We start from the raw sequence: 17,945 nt of genomic DNA on the forward strand, positions 1-17,945 counted from the left end.
ATCCTGTGCAAGTTTATTTGAAAGTATGTCCCACTGTGTTCAATAGGACATACTCCTAGGTAAGTGCAGCACATTTTGTTTTAAAAGCAAACTATCCTGTTGACTAAGCTACAGAGACCTTACTAAACTATTGCTACCAAATTTGCAGTGCAACCCTAGGCAGAGTTCTTCCAGTTTAAGCACACAGAAATTAATGAGCTCAGACTAGGGTAACTCTATAGGTTTGTGTTACGGGAATTGGCTTGGGTTGGAATTAGAATTTGAATGTGGGCTTCAGAATTTATATAATCTCTGTCTCATGATATAACCCACTAACTATAAGCACTTTGATAACTCTCTCTATTGTAAACATGCAAAATAGGACTGAGCTGGTGTAAAGAGCTCTTTCCCATTTCCCTTATTGTTTGCCAAGCTTCTAATACAGCACCATAGAAATCATCTGGTTGACTCTAATGAACATAGTCATGGTATGATAGGATATATTCTGGATTAGATTTTGCATCCTGTTATGCTCTGGTCTGCATCTAATCAAAGAGAAACCATGTCTGTTGCATTCAAGAGTTGCCCCTAGTAGGCAAAGGATTGTCAGTTAAACAGCTATTTTCACAAACAGCCACTTCCTGACATAAACCCTCCTTTCTTCAAAGCCTTTTTGATAAAATACAGGTAAAACCTCAGAATATTTTCTCCTCGGTCAGTTACAGGCCACTTATCCCATTTACTGGTAATTTATGTATTAATTTGCAATTCTACACAGATACCTTCTGCTGGGAGCAATGTTTAATGCGTATCATTATGTCCTGTCCTGTTGTTGTCCTAATCTCCATAGTTAATTATACCTCAATACCCAGATGATCAACATGAAAAAAATGGTTGTTACATGGGCTGAGAGTAGCTGAACTCCTCAAGGTTTCCGGCTGAATGCCTTTCAGCTTTTCTTTCCAAGATCTTGAAACAGACATGCCAAGTTTCTCACCGAGAATTCAGCATCACTTTGTGACTCTGGGATTTAGGTAAGCTTTAGTTGGCTTGTGGAGTGAAACTGCTAGTATCAAAGCTATAGAACTGCCACCCAGCTTCTGTATTAAAATCTGCATTGAGCAGTTTTATGATTAAATCATGTCATGCAGTACCTTATATTGAGGATGTATCCCAAGTGAATATGTAGGATTGCTCTAACAGCCTACACACATCCTGCTGTCTTGACCAGACACTATGGTGTGTCACAGTCCTCAAACAAGGTACAGTTGATGAACCCAGGAATGCCCACTTAAAGAACGTAATGGATGCTTAAAACGTCACTTCATTTTTACTCCACATAACTGGCAACCATTACCACCACCCCCTATAGCTGGTAGAAGGAAAGCTCCACTGAGGCTGAGGTTCCACCATCACCACTGGTGTATTTAATTCTATGTTGGCTTTTGAAGTCATACTCTGGACTAGAGCAGGATGTGGGAAGGCACTTAAACTCTATGACACCTAAGACTCAGGCAGCCACCCTTCTCCACATCTCTGAAGCCAGACCACAACACACAAGGAGAGAGACGGCTGCAAAAGGTGCATCCAGGCTTGCAAAGTACAGATTATTTCCACCAGGGTACAGAACAGCCTTACCTTTTGTTTACTCATTGCTATCAAGTACATTGAACATAAATGCTCCAGTTGAGTGGTTGTGCAGGCTGAGAATTTCAGCAAGACATTAGTCAGACACTGCAAAAAGACATGATCTTCTCCATCCCAAGGTGACACTGTACGCTCCATGTTCTGGGCAGCTTTAACGGGAAACAGGTTAGGGGGAGTGGCTGGTGGTGGGGTTCCCTGCCTGCTCTGCTCACTTTCATGGCGTCTCCCTGAGCTGACCCTGGGCTTTGGTGACAAGGAGCATCCGGAAACTCACTCAGTTCTTTGCTTTCCTTATCACCACCTGAAAAGATAAACAAGGGGCTACAATAGATTGACAGTCAATGAGGAAGAAACCAAGAGGGTGGGATAAACATGACCACATTGAGAAGGCACATTTTATACCATGAGAAAAGATCACAGTGGCAAAAAAGGAGACCAGCACCAAAACTTTTAAAAAGAATATATAATTTTTTACTGTATCTTTTCTATCAGATTAATATGGCATGCACTGGGATTCTAAGTCTGTTTAGTCAGTGGTATGACTCATGTTTTATGTCAGTTAGTATGTGTCCATAGCACTGCAGTCTTAAGCTTGGGGTAAGTTATACATTCTACAGATAAAAAGCTTTTCCTGGACTGTACTAACTCCAACTGTAGATGGAATTCATTTGATGCTCCATCATCTAAAACACTCCTTTACCCATCCAAAATTTCGCATGTCAAAGAGAATCCCGTCAGGCTGTTATTCTGTATATAGGAAGGTGAGGAGAAAACAATCTGAATATATAACCCTCCCCCAGCAACAACCCAATGGTTCTAAACAAAGCTCTCATCAACAGGGAATGGTTATGGTTTCCGCTGTTGTCTGCGTGCCGCGGTGTGCAGAACACAGGAAAAAATCGTTTCTCATTCAGGTACTTTCTGGATTAGATAAGCAATATACACAGAGAAACCGGAAGATCCCTTAAGCCTTCATGTCCTACAAGCATTTTAGTTTCTGTGGGCAGATCATGCCCATATCATTTTGTTGTTATTGTTGCTAATGTTGCTTTTTTTCTGTAGACGTAATGCATATAATGCTTTGCTTGGCATTACATGGCATCAAGCTTTGAAGAAAAATCTACATTCATCCTGAAGGCATATTCCACATCAAGTGCCAGGAGCAGATGACAGAAACCAATTAATTGACAAAACAGGTCCTTTAGGCTGTTAATTACACAAATGCTTAACAGAGGATTCTTAGAATCTCCTTGTATCAGATAACAGAGATGCTCACATGGGCTAATCTTATCTAGCTAGACAAGGCTGGAAGTTAAACCTGTTTCTGTAGCAAAGCTATTGTACCTAGGAGCAGGCTGAAATTATGCCTTGTATGCTCTTCATAACCAATATTTATTTATTCACACCTCACTTTAATTGAAGAGAATTTCTAAGCTGGCTGGCCTGTGCCTTTAGAGCAGCACATCTGGAAGTGTCGCTCTGTTCCAACACCAAAGACAATGACACACAGTCACAATCCACAGGACTCCTGTGTGTCAGCTACATATCCCATTCAACACCAGGACAGAATTAATCATCTAGAAAGGGCTACTCAGTGCACAGAGCTGCTGTTGAAATTAGAGATCCAATATGCACATAGGAAAGAGCAGCTTGGGCCACCTATGACCCTAGGTACTGGTAAATGCTTGGGAGGTAGTCATGTCACCCGTTTTTGTTTTGACCATGGAATGTGACAACTCTAGCAGAATTAATGGCTAGACCTTTTGCCTCAAGGCCTACAGGATAAAAAAAAAATCCCAACACCTTGATTTCTCTGAGGCAGTCAAGCAGGCAATCCATGCGGTATGCTCTCTCTTTTGGATGACATGCTGATGAGACCCTTCTGCACCAGCAGGGCATCAATGTGACATACACACCTTTTCAGGACACCTACAGGACACTGAAATCCATCCTCTGAAGCAGGAGCCAACACCAGCCTTTTCACAGTAGATAAAAGCATGTCCCATTAAGATAACATGTCATCCTTTCTTTTGTTCTCCCTGGCCTCTGCAAGCAATTTAGAGACAGGGATCTCTCTCTTTTATGTGTAATTGCTGTTACCTGTAACCTGCCCTTGAGCACTTTCAATAGCACAGGCTCTGCATCAAAATAAAATAAAATCCTAAGAACACAGTATTTTGTAGGAGCACGAAACAATTAGGCAGCCACTGACCATCAAGGTGCAGGCTAGTTGCTCTGGCTGTGCCATAGGCCACTGGTTAGGCACCCCTTGGGCCTAATTTTCAGACTTGACTCATTCAGGCAAGGGCTGAATGAATTATATACTTTTATAATGCCCAGGACAATTGAGCCAATGCCGGATGTGGCTTTCAGGAGCTGCTGCTAATTAAAATGGTAGCAGCACAGCAGGGACTGCTCATAGGAGAAAAAGGGAAAGTCACGCCACTGATAATATAGCCTCACATAGTTGCTGTGTTCATCTAACTCAAGGATGGCAAACTGGTAACTAGTGGGCCCTATTTAGAGATGCTATTTAGGGATGCTAGACAACATCCCTGGGATCTTTCTGGGCAGGGCCCATGCTGGAAATGACCTCTGGAGAAGTGATGTCACATCCAACCTAAAACCTGGATGTTACGTAAACACATTGAGCGACACTCTGGCTGTCCCTAAAACTCCATAGGTGTCAGGGACTGCCAGGATGTCATCCAATGCACTTATATAATATTCTTGTTTTCAGGAAGATGTGACATTATGTGTTGTCCTGGCACCCTTTCTGGCCCAGGTCTTTCCTCCTGCCACTCAGGAGAAGCAGGAGCATGATGAAGGGCCCAATCACTGGGAGGCATCCCACTATAAGCAGGCAAATGGTTTCCTCAGTTCCTCGGCCCCACCATCCCTCCACATGACACAAATTGCATGAAGTACAGTAACATCATAGCAAAGGGGAATCCAGCCCCTAAACTGCTTGGCAAGTGAGAATCCAGCCCCTCTGGATCAAGAAGCAAGAAGCAAAGAACAGCTTACAGGGTTAGACAGAAAAGAGGGACCACCTTTTCTATTGTTTTCTGCCTCTTTTCTTTTGCATTTATTCATCTCCTCCTAGGGCCTGGACTACCTGTCCACAAAGCATAGAAGAAAAATAATGGTGAATATCCTGCCCCTAACCTCAGAGACTCCATAAATATTGCAAAATAAGCACAATCAAGGGAAGGTTGTTGATAAACTTAAGCACCTTTTATGTCTCATTGACTGATGCTTAATTCTCTTCTGTTGGTGTAACAGGACTTGAAAATGTTCAGCTTCAGCAGGATCATGCTCCACATTTTAGTATATATGAGGGAGATAGTTCACACTCACCTGTGAGCTCTCTCCTTTATCTTCAAAGATCATAAAGCACACTCACAATATTTTAAAGAAAAAATGCCCAACACCAGCAAAGTGGAGTTTATAAAAACATAATAAATATATTTCTTTCTTTTGTAATTGAAAAACAAGGTTGAATAGGCACCTATAAAGTCCACAACCAATTCAATTCATGACGAATGCTTGTACAATTCATACAAAATGAACAGAAGAGGAATCATTGAAGCTGTGTGGGAGACCATGTTCTTCCTGCCAAGCAAAGTCAGTAGAAAGAGAAAGCTTTGTTTCCTGTTCCACTTTGGGTTCCCTTTCTCATTGTGCAAGACTCAGAATTTCTTCCTTCTCCTGAAACTGGCTTTGGTTTGTTGCTGGCTGCTCGAGCCCACGGCCAACTGGTTTTTAAAGTCTACGAGGCAAATTTTGGCTTCCGAAATAGAGGTGAAAGATTTAATGGGTGAGTCACTGCAAGAGGCCTGGGGAAAATGGCTCCAGTCATCCTTGCCACATTCAACTTCTTTGTCCACCTCTGGTGAGCTGCACCTGACAGGAGCAAAATGCAAAAAATACAAAATATTTTGCAAAACCAGACAATACTCTCAATGTTTACATGTTGCATCATGGCACTGCAAGCCACAGTCCTACAGACAGACCCTTTCTAATGCCTTCCTCTTCAGTTCTATAGCTAGTGACCTACTGACTGGGACATTATTAACATCCACTCTTTTTGAGCAATAATGCATGGCCTAACTGAATGGCAAATAGGGGAGCTTCCTGTGCCACAAAAAGTCTCAAGATCAAGAATTCTATTGTCTGGTGTATCCAAAGCCCTGGCCTGATGAAAAAGCTACCTGCACTCTGAGCAAGAATGAAATGACCAAAGTTCCTCTGCAGACAACATGAGTTGTCGTCTTAGGCTCCTCTCTGTAGAAAATTTTTTCTTTTGGTTTTGTTTGGAGCATAACCCTGGACACTTGCTGTTAGACAAGAGTGGTCCTGCTTTTTGCTAAAGGCCTTGCTTAGTTCTGACAGAACCTGTGACAAAAGAGTAGCTAGCTAACCTTGAGTCTCCTCCAGATGGCGTAGCCCCCGTCTCTGCATCTGAAATTAGAACAGATCACAGACTCTTAATTAGCACAGACCCCTCCAATCCAACAGTACTGGAAAGAGAGCAGACAAGAACATCAATCCAATGGAAAAGCAAAGGAAGTGTCGTCCTTGGTAAACACTGTCAAAGCAAACTGGACGAGAATGGGCAGAATACTGTACTTATTTAGAGCATTTTTAACCTGCCTTTCTAGACTATGCCTTTCTCTTGACTACAGGCTGGCAAATGGCAATATTTGAAAATGGCTTTGGTTTCCTTGCCCATGTTAATTTAACAATTTTTATGATTCATGCTGTCTATATAGGCACAGAGCGGGACCACATATTAGCAGAAAGTTTGGTTCTGAGAAGTTTTAAAATGTGCTATATTTTTAAATGCTACATGTACCATATAAGGAATGAGAAACAGATCATTAGGCTACATAAACTGATGTAACCTAGTAGCTAAAAAATGAACTATGAATCAGGAAGTCTCTGGATTCAGGGATTTGCTGCAAAGATTACATGATGTACACATGAAGCACTTGGAACACTCAAAAGCACAATACAAAGAGAATCTCACAAATGGCTTTTGATGTCACTGTGTCTATCAAGAGCTTCAGTAATGTATGAAGGCCTGGTGCTTATGTACAGACACACGTGGTTTTGGGAAGCACCACCAAAGTTGAATAAAGTGGAACAGTACAGCACCTGTGCTATAGAGGGTAGTCATATTCTGCAGTGCTACACTAGGGAAACCTTGACTAGCTAGGTACCAGTGTACAGGCAATGAAAGCTGTATGCTGGCCCTCCTTACCTGCAGCATTGTGTTCTGATTGCTCCAGCATGTTTAGGAGTCGGCCTTCACTTCTTCCCTCTTCCTGTGACAAAGTAAGAGAACATCCTCATGATGGCTTCCACAAAACAGGACATTTGTTTTCTTCTGGAGAGAAGCTATGGACTTGGGGAAGAGAGGGATGAGGTGTACGAGGGAAGGTTCCAAAGGGAACGTTCCAAGGCAGAAGCAGGCTTTTCAAACAGAAAGCTCCCCCTTGTTTAACTGGCAAGTAGGTCTTAGCATTCTCTAATTTTGAAATCTCAGATATTTTGTAAGTTTTATACAGTTCGTACTTTTCTGTGCCTCGGGATACAGAAATGCTTTGCCAGAAAATGAGGATAGGCTGAATCATAGGAAGCTGATGCATGTGAGTGCAGGGGACGAAAGCTAAAAGGATTCCTTGATCTCTTGATCATAAGGACAGTATGTTGGAGAACATGAAACAATTACTTCCAGATGGTAGCAGTAAAGAGGACCAGGAGGCAGGGGTCCCATCTCCAGATTTTGCAAATCTTCTCTGTTGCCTTGATAGTGTTAGCTTTTTATCTGAGGGATAATCTCGGCCTTCTTTTAGAAGAAAACACTGCAGAGGTATATTCCCATTTCAGATGTCTAACATACAAACAGAGCAAGGTCCATATGCCTCCCATCGTCGAGGAAAGAAAACAGAGAACAAATAATTTTATTTGCCTAGAGGATTGCCATCTTTGGGAGAGGCGAGACATCTTAAGGGCTTTAACAATCTTCTTGCACAATATCTTAGCAGTGTGAGGGGAGCTATGCTGGGGGACAGCCTGGAGGCTACATGAGGAAATAGGACTCTCCACTTTATAGTGAGACAATAGGCAAAACCCCTGCCCCAGGCCCAGCTAATCCCAAAGGGATACAAGACAATATGAGCAGATGCTGAAAGGAGTCATAAGATGGTTGGACATGCTGACCTCTTGCAACACCCTTTGCTTTGCAGATGAGACTTTTCTTACATGACTTTCCTTACTCTTTCTGTCACATCAAAATGTGAATTGCCATGGAAATAATCCTGGCTCATCAGTCCATTTTCTTTACTACCAGAGATGCTTGTTGCCTGACCATGCCAGCAAGTCAGAAGCCAAAGCTGGATGGCATCATCTAGTTGTGGGCAGAGGTTATGTATTTGGTTGTAGATAGGGAAGGACTAATTGGAACTGACTTGGAGGGGGGCTGAGAATCAAAACTTGCAAGAAAGTGACAAAGGAATTCCACTGGCAACCCCTGAAAGAAGGTTCTAGGAACGGTTAGAGAGTAACTCCAGATCTTCTTGTCTGTGATATAGCTATCTAGCCCATTGTATCTCTCTCTTCCTCTATGGAGCTCAGGATAATTTACAAGATTCTCCTATGTTATCTTAACAACATTGTGAGGTAGGTTAGGCTGAGACCATGATACTGGTCTAAGGTCAACGGTCAAACATAATAAATAATAATGGCGCTTCTGCACCGCTCTTCTAGACAGATTAGTGCCTCATCTATAGTGGTGAACAAGTTAGTGTTATTATTATCCTCACAATACAGCTGGGGAGCTGGGGCTGAGAGGAGCGGTTTACTCAAAGTCACCTACTGAGCTCATGGCAGTAGTGGGATTCAAACCAGTAGAGTGCTGATTCACAGCCGAACCACTTAACCACTGTGCTACACAGTATGGAAATTTGAACCCGGCTTTCTTAGATCCTAAAGCTAGGACAGACTTTATGAAACTTGCATGACAGCTGCCGAAAAAAACCCAGCCCTTTTTCCTGTCTTGTCATATGCTTCTGGATTACTGTACTGGGCATACATCACTGTGTAGCAAGTTTCCCTCCCTCAGCAAGCTGCACCAGATGAAGGAGGGAGAGGCAAACAATCTCTGAACACAGCGACATCTTGTCATATATGTTGCATTAACCAGACATTCTGGAGGGGAGAAGGGGATTAGGATTGCTGCTTTTGGCAGCAGCTGCCCAAATTAACATATAGTTTCAGCCAATGAAACTGATTTATTTTGTTCTACAGTACATGTTTTTTTCTCCTATAGCAAATGTTGTCATTGCCATTAACTAACTTCTTTTTGTTTGATATAAGCATATCAACTGTCAGAGTTCAGATTCTATGGAGAAAGAAAACATTTTTTAAAAATTCTTCTAGGGATGAGAGAGCTGCTTCCCAGGATAGAGGCAGGGTTGGAAAAAAGCTCTCGAGAAGCCTGCTTGCAGTTCACTCTAAAGCCCAGGCGAAGTGGAAATTCTCTTGTGCCAATCCTGAAGTGCAGTAGGGCCAACCTGGACCCAAAATACCAAAGGGGCACCTCCCATGCCTGTTTCAATACAAGAAGTTTCGTCCACACAGAAGAGAGATTTGGGAAGCAGAGTAAATGGCACGAACAGAGGCCTCCTGTAGTGCTGGAAACTGCATACCACTTGGCTGTGTTCCAGCCAAGCTCATCAACAGGCAATCTCGTCATTTGCGTGTGAATCCCTGAGGGGCTGGGGCCTGTGATGGATTTAAGGGATTATACAAAACTGAGACATCATGTTGCATCTTCCTGCTGAGAAATCACATTGCCTGAGCACTTGCACTGCTGCTGTGGATTACAACCTCGCCATCAGAAATAAATCAGTGAGGAGTCTGCATGCAGACCTCTGCTGCAAATAAGATGGTAGGCAACTGCATCAGAGGGGGATGGGGTACCAGGATGCTGAAAGCCATTTACTTGTGGGAACTGCAGAGCATTGTCTGGAAGAATATTAGTGACCCAAAAAAAAGGGCCAGCTAGTTTGGTGCTTGGCATCGAAGTCCAGGCACACCATGTCACAAACAATAGTCATCCTATTTTGCAATTCTCCTTGCTAACTGGGAAGGTCCAGGTTCTACGGGTCTGGCCTGGCCCTGCTCAAGGCTGCAACTGAGAGCAGAAAGCATCTCCAGGCTTGACAGACTCCTGTTTGCACTTGCTGAGTGAAGCAGTGAAAGAAATGCTGCATCCTCTTTCTGTGGCGGCTACAAAGGAATGTCTGTAAACAGACAAAACCATGTTGTGAAAGGAGCAGATGAGCTACAATAGGATTAGAACACTGTGCATTGTCTCAAGGCAGGAGTGCAGCACAGTTACTAACCAAAGAATAACTAAGGAACATACAAAACATTCAAATTTTGGATGAATATGCAGCTAAATGAACATCTTGTGAGAACTCAGAAGTCACCTGAAGATTAAAAGATGGGACAAGAACAGCATCAATATTCAGGAGTTCATTATGAATCAGTTCCTTAGTAAAACACCTCTCTGTGAATGCAAATCATTCCCTGGGGGTGACAGAAGTATAATGCTTCAGCATTTCACCTGGTGGCCTGGACAGAAGGGAATGGAACTTAAGTTTGCAACAAAGAATAGGAATGTGTGCTGTATAGGTTACGAAGGCAGAGTTTTACAGAGATTGGTAAAAACCACAACTTCACCAAAGCTGTATGTCTTTACACCATAAAAAATAAGAAGTTTTTAGGCCTGGATAAGTAGAGGTTGACTGCTCTGAAGTTGTAAAAATGTCTGTGTTGTCCAGCCTCTCAGGTTACACCACTGAGGAATATTATTTTCCAAGTGCTAGAAGAGGAGATTTTTTCCTACTCTCTAGAGAAAGGAAGCTGTCCTTGAGCTCCTCCTTTATCAAGCATGTCAATGACTTGAAGAAATAACAAGAACAGCATACACAGGGCTCTGTGTACTGCGTGTGCTCAAAAATCTGATTTCAAGGGACAGTGGGCTTTTGAGACTCCCATCTTTTAACAACTTTTGGGAAGCAGTTTTTTCTCCTGCTTCCCCACAGCATTGTGGTGAAGTCATGCACCTCCTGCAGTTTCCCTGGCTCTCCCCCACTCTCCTAAACTTGCTTTGCTCCAAAGCATGGGGAAAGACTGCAGCAAAGCCTGAATGCCTGCTGTGGGGGCAGGAAAGTTGAGATTTTCCTAGTCCCTCCCACATGGCAGCCATTTTCCCCACAGTGTGCATTTCTTCCACCTGCCACCAGGGGGCTGCAAAAATCAACAACTAGCTATTGTTATATTAATATGTTATAACAATATATGTAACAGATATGCCTTTCCTATTATATCTCAACAAGAGTAAGGCAACTTTTTGAAAGCTGGAAATTCAGAAAGGCTTACAATATTGTTATAATGTCATATAACAATATTCAACTGTCAATTTAAAATAAAAAACTCAAAAAGTCCCTTGTGGTTCAAGGTATGTGTAGCTCTGCCAAGGCTTTTGTTGCCATCTTCACCCATACCTGCAGTCATGTGAGAGCTGCTGTTCTGCGAGTCAATCCCATGCAGCTGGAGGCAGCAGCTAAATGATGCAACAGGGACAAGGATCAATCACCTGGGACAAACCCACAGAACTGACACTTCCTCCCCAGTGTGGTCCAAGTCTGCAACTGCATAATTTCCCAGTCAAATAAGGAACTGACTCCCAGAACAGCAGGTCTCAGTCAGCTGGAAGTACATATGAATGGAGCCAGAGCCAAACTTACATTTGTAGTAGAGCTATCAGCCCATCACAGCCTCCCTTAAGAAAACAATACGAGACAAGAGAAGGCCAGCTGCCACGTACACACAAGCATGGCTTATACCAGCAGCATCACTGTAGCCTCACAAAAAAGTCCACCCTCACCTTCACACGCCGCAGTCTCCTGCCACCCTGGGTTCCATTAGCACCTCTGGAGCACTTTTGGAGTCGAAGGCAGCCATCAACATGCCTCCGGTACTCCTTCAGTGGCACCAGAGACTTGCAGACGTAACACTTCTCATACCTGCCAGGCCAGAAGACAAGGGAGTGCATTAAGATTCACTCTGCTTTGAGTGCTTCTGCAAGCCATTTCATGGATAAGGCATGTCAATGAAACTGGATGCGCACAGCGGGATGACCAATAAAGTTGGCCTGTTGCCAATCAAAAGGATGGAATGATTAGCAGTTTTCCCCCAACTGCTTTTCTGTGTCCTGCTGCTGTAGCTGTGGGATGGTAATGAAATCAGCTCCTCTAACTATCTCAAACAATGCAGATTTCCCTTCAGATATAAAACACCCTGTCAACACAGCTGAAGTGAAGTGTTATGCTTTTGCAAAAAGGAGTTATGTTTTGCCCAAAAATCAAACCAAGTGATATTAAATCAGAGGCCCTTTTTTCCTTGATCTGAATGTACTTTTCTAACTGGCAAATCAAGGCTTTCAGGGCATTGTGAAGTACTAAGAAGGCACTAGGTTGCAAAGAGCTTGGCAGAAATGCCACCCTCTCATCCTAGTGTCACTCCAACCAACTCATCGGTGTGCAAGTGCTCCCCTGCAGCTACAGATCTAGGGGCTTTGCCCAAAGCAGTAAGGAAGTGCTGAGAATGACCCTGGACAATGGGAACAAGAGTGTAAAAAGGGGATTGGATGTAGCTGCTCAGTTGGAGGTCCTGTATAGAAAGTGTTTGGCAAGCCTCACTAATCCATGGCATCTACAACGGGCCTGAAGAGTCCCCTTCATGCTGCATTCTGCAGTATTTTTCCATATTTTCTTTCCAGTCGTTGCTGATTACAAAGATAATGTGTCTAAACAGAAGCTGTCCTCTCTATAATTAGCCTAATTCCATTAGTGATGTTGCCATCCAGTGTTTGTAACAGCAAAATTATTTCCATGGCAGGCATTTTTACTGTCAGATCTATTCTTATGATACTGTGAGAGAGTGTGGTGAAGGAGGAGGGGAAGCAACAAGAGAGATTAAACAAAACCATCTCCATCTGAACAAAGTCTAATTTCATTAAGGATAGTGCTACAGGTGCCACTCTTTCTGGCCTTCACCATCACAGCTTCTTGCTAACATGAGCACAGAGATACACTATTCAAATCTGTCCCACATACTCCTGGCAGCTTGTCTGCAGCCTAGGGTGAAAGACCACAGCTCTAGCTTGTGCTGGTTTGTCCTTTCCTTGCTATTCCTCTGCCCTGTTAGGTGTTGTACCCAAGCTGTGTACTATGCTGCAGTCAGCCATTGTGTGTCAAAAAAGGCTGCCCAAGCTTTGAGGGTCTCATTTTCTTCTCTTAGCTTGCTGACAGGGATTTTACTTGTCAGCTCCTCCCACAGATCATGCTTCTTCCAACTCAGTACAATGAGAAATTGTAGCTTTCTACCATATTGTAACACAGATTTATGCAGTTGTATGAGCAAGCTCCTCCAATGCTAAAAAATCAGGAAGAAAACAGGCAGCGTTGTCATGTGATCTCTTTTTGTGAAACAAGAACTAAACAAAGGCTAAAGGTAGAGAAGCATAGGATGTCATACTAATTTTTCTAGCTGACTTAGAACCCAGAACCCAGTGCAGGGCTGGCTTGGTTCCCAGTATCTCCCATTGAGCTCGACGGGATAAAGCCAGAGGCAATGGTCTCAGTGATGAATGAAAGGGGGAAGATGCTGGAGAGAGTGAAGTACTGGAACTTCTTTCTTGTGTAGCTAGTAGCATATAAAAAGCGTGTGGAGAAACCATGACAGATCAAAAGGCTTCCAAAAACAGAACACAGGGCTGAGCAAACCAAACCAAAGGAGAATGAGAGGCAAAAGTAAGATGAGAAAAACAGACAAGAACCAATTGGTCTTTTTCTCACAGGAGGCCTCTCAGATTCTAGGGAAAAGAGAGACAGACACTGATGCAATGAGGTGAAAGGAGTCACGCAGATAAAGTCATCTGAGAGTGGCCCCCAAATGGAGCATTTCCGCAAACTGAAGGGAAGAGGTGCTGTGAGATGGCAGTCAGCCTACTTACTTGCCAGTGTCTACTGAATGTGATGTCTCTTTGCCCCACGCAGCCTTGCTCTTGGCTTCCCTCTGTCGTCGGGTCATCACTTCAAAACAAGAAGAGAGAACAGCTACTTTCTAGGCACCACCTCTCTTCATGAGGAGGTTTTGTCAAGTGTTCCAACAAAACACACAGTGTAAGTTTGGGTTCAACATTGCAGAGCCCTCCTAGGCAGTTCATTTAGGGACATCAAAGTAAGAAAGGCAAGAGGACTAGTGTCTAATGGCACTGTCTTTCTTTCTTAGAAAGCTGCAGCTGAAGAGATTCCACTCACAAAGAGCATTAAGCTATCTTTCTTGTCCTGACACAAATATAAAACCCAATGACTCCTTTATCATTAGCTGGTGAGGGCTTACATGAAGACTTTCCCCATCCAGGTCAATAATCTGTAGCTTGAATACAACATTCACATGAAATCTGTTCGCAACCTGAGGTGGAGGAGGGCCACATACCTGCTTTGAAATTCAAAATAAAGATTCAATTTGCTTACAGGGCTCCTTTATACAAGCCAGAGCAAACAGAGGCAATCTCAAAAAGTGGGACTATTGTATGTAAGTTTCAAGAGCCCTTTCTCCTCCAGAACTACGCTTCATCCCTAAAAGGTGGAAGATCCTCTGGTTAATTCAAGGCTTAGATAGATGGATCTCAGTTAATAATGATAAAAATTATTTCACTCATTCTGTACAGAGTGCATGGCTTTTTAATAGCAAGTCAGAGATCAAAGGGGGGCGTATTAGGGAAGGACTCCTTTCAATTAGTGCACAATCCCTAAAATATCCTATTTCTATACTCAAAATACTCAGCACAATTGGGCACACTTGCATGCATCTATTTAAAGTTATGTAATTCATTTTGATTAAAATCCTCAGTTTTGGCAGACTCTGGAACCTTTTGGAAATGTCTGGATAGTGCAGGGAGGGAAGTGCTGGACAGCAGAGGGATAAGAAGAAACAGAATGATGGAAGAAGGAAAGGTGATTTCCTTTTCAGGCTGTATAAATCATTTGGCTTAACACAGAAGATCTATTGCCTGACTAGCTGCTGTGTTTTTCACACCTTCAGCTGATGCTAACCACACTCTCTGAACTTTCTCTTTGCTATCATGACGGCTAGGAACACACTTTATCAAAAAAAAAAAGCAAACAGATGTAGATGAAGCCAAATTTTACACTTTAAGTACACATATGCACAGCCCTAAGTATAGGCAATGGCTCTCTTCTTTTTTTCTAAACAGAAATAGCAACAATGGAATCAAACTTGTCGATATACATTTATCAGCAAGCCCAGCCAGGCGCCCCAGATTTTCCTTGCCAGACATCTGTGGGGGAAATTTTTAAACGTTTGCTTCGTACAGTTGAACTCCTCTTGTCATATTCCTGTCGACAGGCCACCAGCTAAGCTACTTGGGGAACACATCCGATACCCTCAGCCATTTCCACCAGGGTGCTGGAGTTTCTAATACAGAAACAGATGTTGTTTTAAGCACTCTTGGGCAATCTAGCGGAGGGGACAGTGCATTAGAACACTTTTACAGCCTGGTATCGAATCTTCCTGTGCTCTATACTCTCATTAGGAGAAAGGTCTGAATCAGTGTTATAGGCACTATAAAACTGTTATTGTTTGCGCAACATCTGCTGTAAAGTGGGTGCCCACAGAGCGCAGAACAGAAAGATTCCTTATCATTGCCAGCACAGCCTGGCCTTGAAGCACACATTTTGACTCCATGGTTTCCTAGGTCTCTGTTCTCTTGCTGGTTACTATAATGGACTGTTCATCTGCTAGTTTTAATGGATGCACTTTCTGACTTACATGCTGCGGTGACCAGAATGTAGTCTATGTGCTCTCTGCATTGTAGTTTATGCTTGCTGGAGGATTGTGGAGTATCCATTAGAAACAGGGAGGGGGGAGAGCAGAGCAATGTCTTTACCCCATGTCCAAAGACACTGACCAGTCATTTCCTATAAGCCTGACTTGGATCCAGATCAATGACCTGGGTGCAAAAGACTCTCATGCCCTGCTGTTAATCCAGGAGTCACTTGACACTCCCAGAAGGCTTTTTTAACAAGCCTGTTTGCAGCAAAGGCAGAGCTATTCTCTGAACCAGTGTGCAGTTGTTAATATTCCTGTAACAGTCTCTCTTAGAGTGCCTTGTGCACAGCTCAGGTGTTAATCAGAGCTATTTTTTTCCAAGAGAAGAGAACACATCTGGCACAGTAAGTCTGCTAGAAACCTTTGGGACTGGCACTACAGAAATGTCAGGAAAGACCTCCAGCTGTGCTGCCAAGAGCAGTAAGAAGAACAGAGATAGCATCACCAATAGGGTCTCCAAACACAGACAAGTTGGCCTGCTCCTGTTCCAAGTGTGGAATTCAACAATACCATTGCCAGCATAGCTGAACTCCAGCAAAGAAAGCAAATCTAGAACAAAGTTCATAAGGAGAAGCCAATGGGTGGGTGAAGGTAATCTCCTTAGGAAAAGCTACTACAAGATAAATCCCGCCTCAGAAGAAGAAAGCGTATCCCTCGCAACCACCTACCCAATATGAGCACTATGTCTTCCCTCAGAACATCCTGTAAAGCGTCAGACAGACATGCTCACAACATGCACTGAAACCAAATTAAAACTTTATCAGCTTCAGAATTCCTCCTGTCAGAACAAAAGAATCTGGCCTCCTCCTGGCTCTTCTAAACATCGTGTAAGGGATTACTAAACCTTTCCATCCACACTGAGATAGTGTGAGAATCTCAGGCTGAATATCATAGGTAGGCTTTCTCTGGATGTAAGTGCAAAGACAAATGGGGTTTTGACATGGAATGAGCTCAGATTCCTCTTGCCTTTGCTCCTGCACTGATATTTATACCTGGCTCTGAACTGAAAGGAGATAGTTACCCTTTCCCTCCATGTTCCACTTTGGTTTTTGTGTCCTCCCCCACCCCCACTTACCCACCAAGAAGCAATCATGTAGCAAACTGACCTATGCATGGTGCTTTATTTTTAAGCTAATTATTTTGCATTTTGAAGTCTGCCCAGTAAATCAACACCATGCAGTCCTGCTCTGAGGGAGTGGAGAGAAAAACTTTAATGAGAGACACTGCCAGAAATGAAGTGAATGTATGCCACAGCGGGTTCACCATTGAGTTCCTGTACATTTGGAAGCACTCTTAAACTACTCCAGGAGGGGGAAATGTGGCTTCTCTGAGGCCCTCACAGTCTTGCACATTCCTGAGAGTCCTCCCCACACCCAGCATTAACATTTCACATCTGCACTGAGGGAAGGAACTGTGCAGTCAATACAATCAAATAGATCCCTCTCATTTCTATGCTAAAGCACCACAGTGAAAATGTAGTGAGTCCATGCTCTCAAAGAGGAGACTAGGAGACTTGATCTTCTCTAATGGGGGCTCTCTTGATTCTTGCATTACGTAATAGCTGGGTACCACTCACATTCAGAACTTTACAAATATTGGCAAGGGTGTCACACAAGGATGCATATTATCTCCCTACCTGTTCAACCTTTATGCAGAGTATATCATAAGGAAAGATGGATTAGATTTAGAAGAAGGTGGAGTGAACATTGGTGGGAGGAACATTAACAATTTGAGATATGCAGATGACACCACATTACTGGCAGAAAATAGTGAAGACTTGAAACAACTGCTGATGAAGGTTAAAGGAGAAAGCGCCAAAGCAGGATTACAACTGAACATCAAGAAGACAGAAGTAATTACCGAGGAATTACTAAATTTTAAAGTTGACAATGAAGAAATTGAAGTTGTTCAAGATTTTCTATTCCTTGGCTCAATCATCAACCAACAGGGAGACTGCAATGAAGAAATCAGAAGATTGAGACTTGGAAGAGCAGCTGTGAGGGAGCTAGATAAGATCCTTAAAGATAAAGATGTCTCTCTGGGAACCAAGATCAAGATAATCCAAACGATGGTACTCCCCATTGTCATGTATGGATGTGAAAGTTGGATGGTAAAGAAAGCTGACAGGAAAAAAATTGATTCATTTGAAATGTGGTGCTGGAGGAGAGTTTTGTGGATACCATGGATAGCCAAAAAGACAAATAACTGGGTACTAGGTCAAATCAAGCTTATAATAATAATAATAATAACATTCGATTTATATACCGCCCTTCAGGACAACTTAATGCCCACTCAGAGCGGTTTACAAAGTATGTTATTATTAC

At 43.0% G+C, this 17,945-nt stretch overlaps 1 protein-coding gene across 4 annotated transcripts in view; it reads right to left on the reverse strand.

The window, feature by feature from the left end:
• Positions 1 to 5,074: 5,074 nt before the first annotated feature.
• Positions 5,075 to 17,945, reverse strand: part of UIMC1 (ubiquitin interaction motif containing 1) — an 83,881-nt gene continuing 71,010 nt past the window's right edge. For 2 of the 4 annotated variants that reach the window (XM_054976197.1, XM_054976196.1), the window contains exons 10-14: positions 13,721 to 13,799; positions 11,591 to 11,729; positions 6,893 to 6,956; positions 6,051 to 6,090; positions 5,075 to 5,532 (exon numbers count right to left, since the gene is read on the reverse strand). In XM_054976197.1, the coding sequence (XP_054832172.1) occupies positions 5,319 to 5,532; positions 6,051 to 6,090; positions 6,893 to 6,956; positions 11,591 to 11,729; positions 13,721 to 13,799 (536 nt within the window). In that variant the 3' untranslated portion in view covers positions 5,075 to 5,318. The remainder of the gene's footprint in view (positions 5,533 to 6,050; positions 6,091 to 6,892; positions 6,957 to 11,590; positions 11,730 to 13,720; positions 13,800 to 17,945) is intronic. The other 2 variants (XR_008596833.1, XM_054976198.1) reach the window with 2 other exon arrangements.

Source organism: Eublepharis macularius, chromosome 4 (genome assembly GCF_028583425.1).
Source record: "Eublepharis macularius isolate TG4126 chromosome 4, MPM_Emac_v1.0, whole genome shotgun sequence".
NCBI classification, from domain to species: domain Eukaryota; kingdom Metazoa; phylum Chordata; class Lepidosauria; order Squamata; family Eublepharidae; genus Eublepharis; species Eublepharis macularius.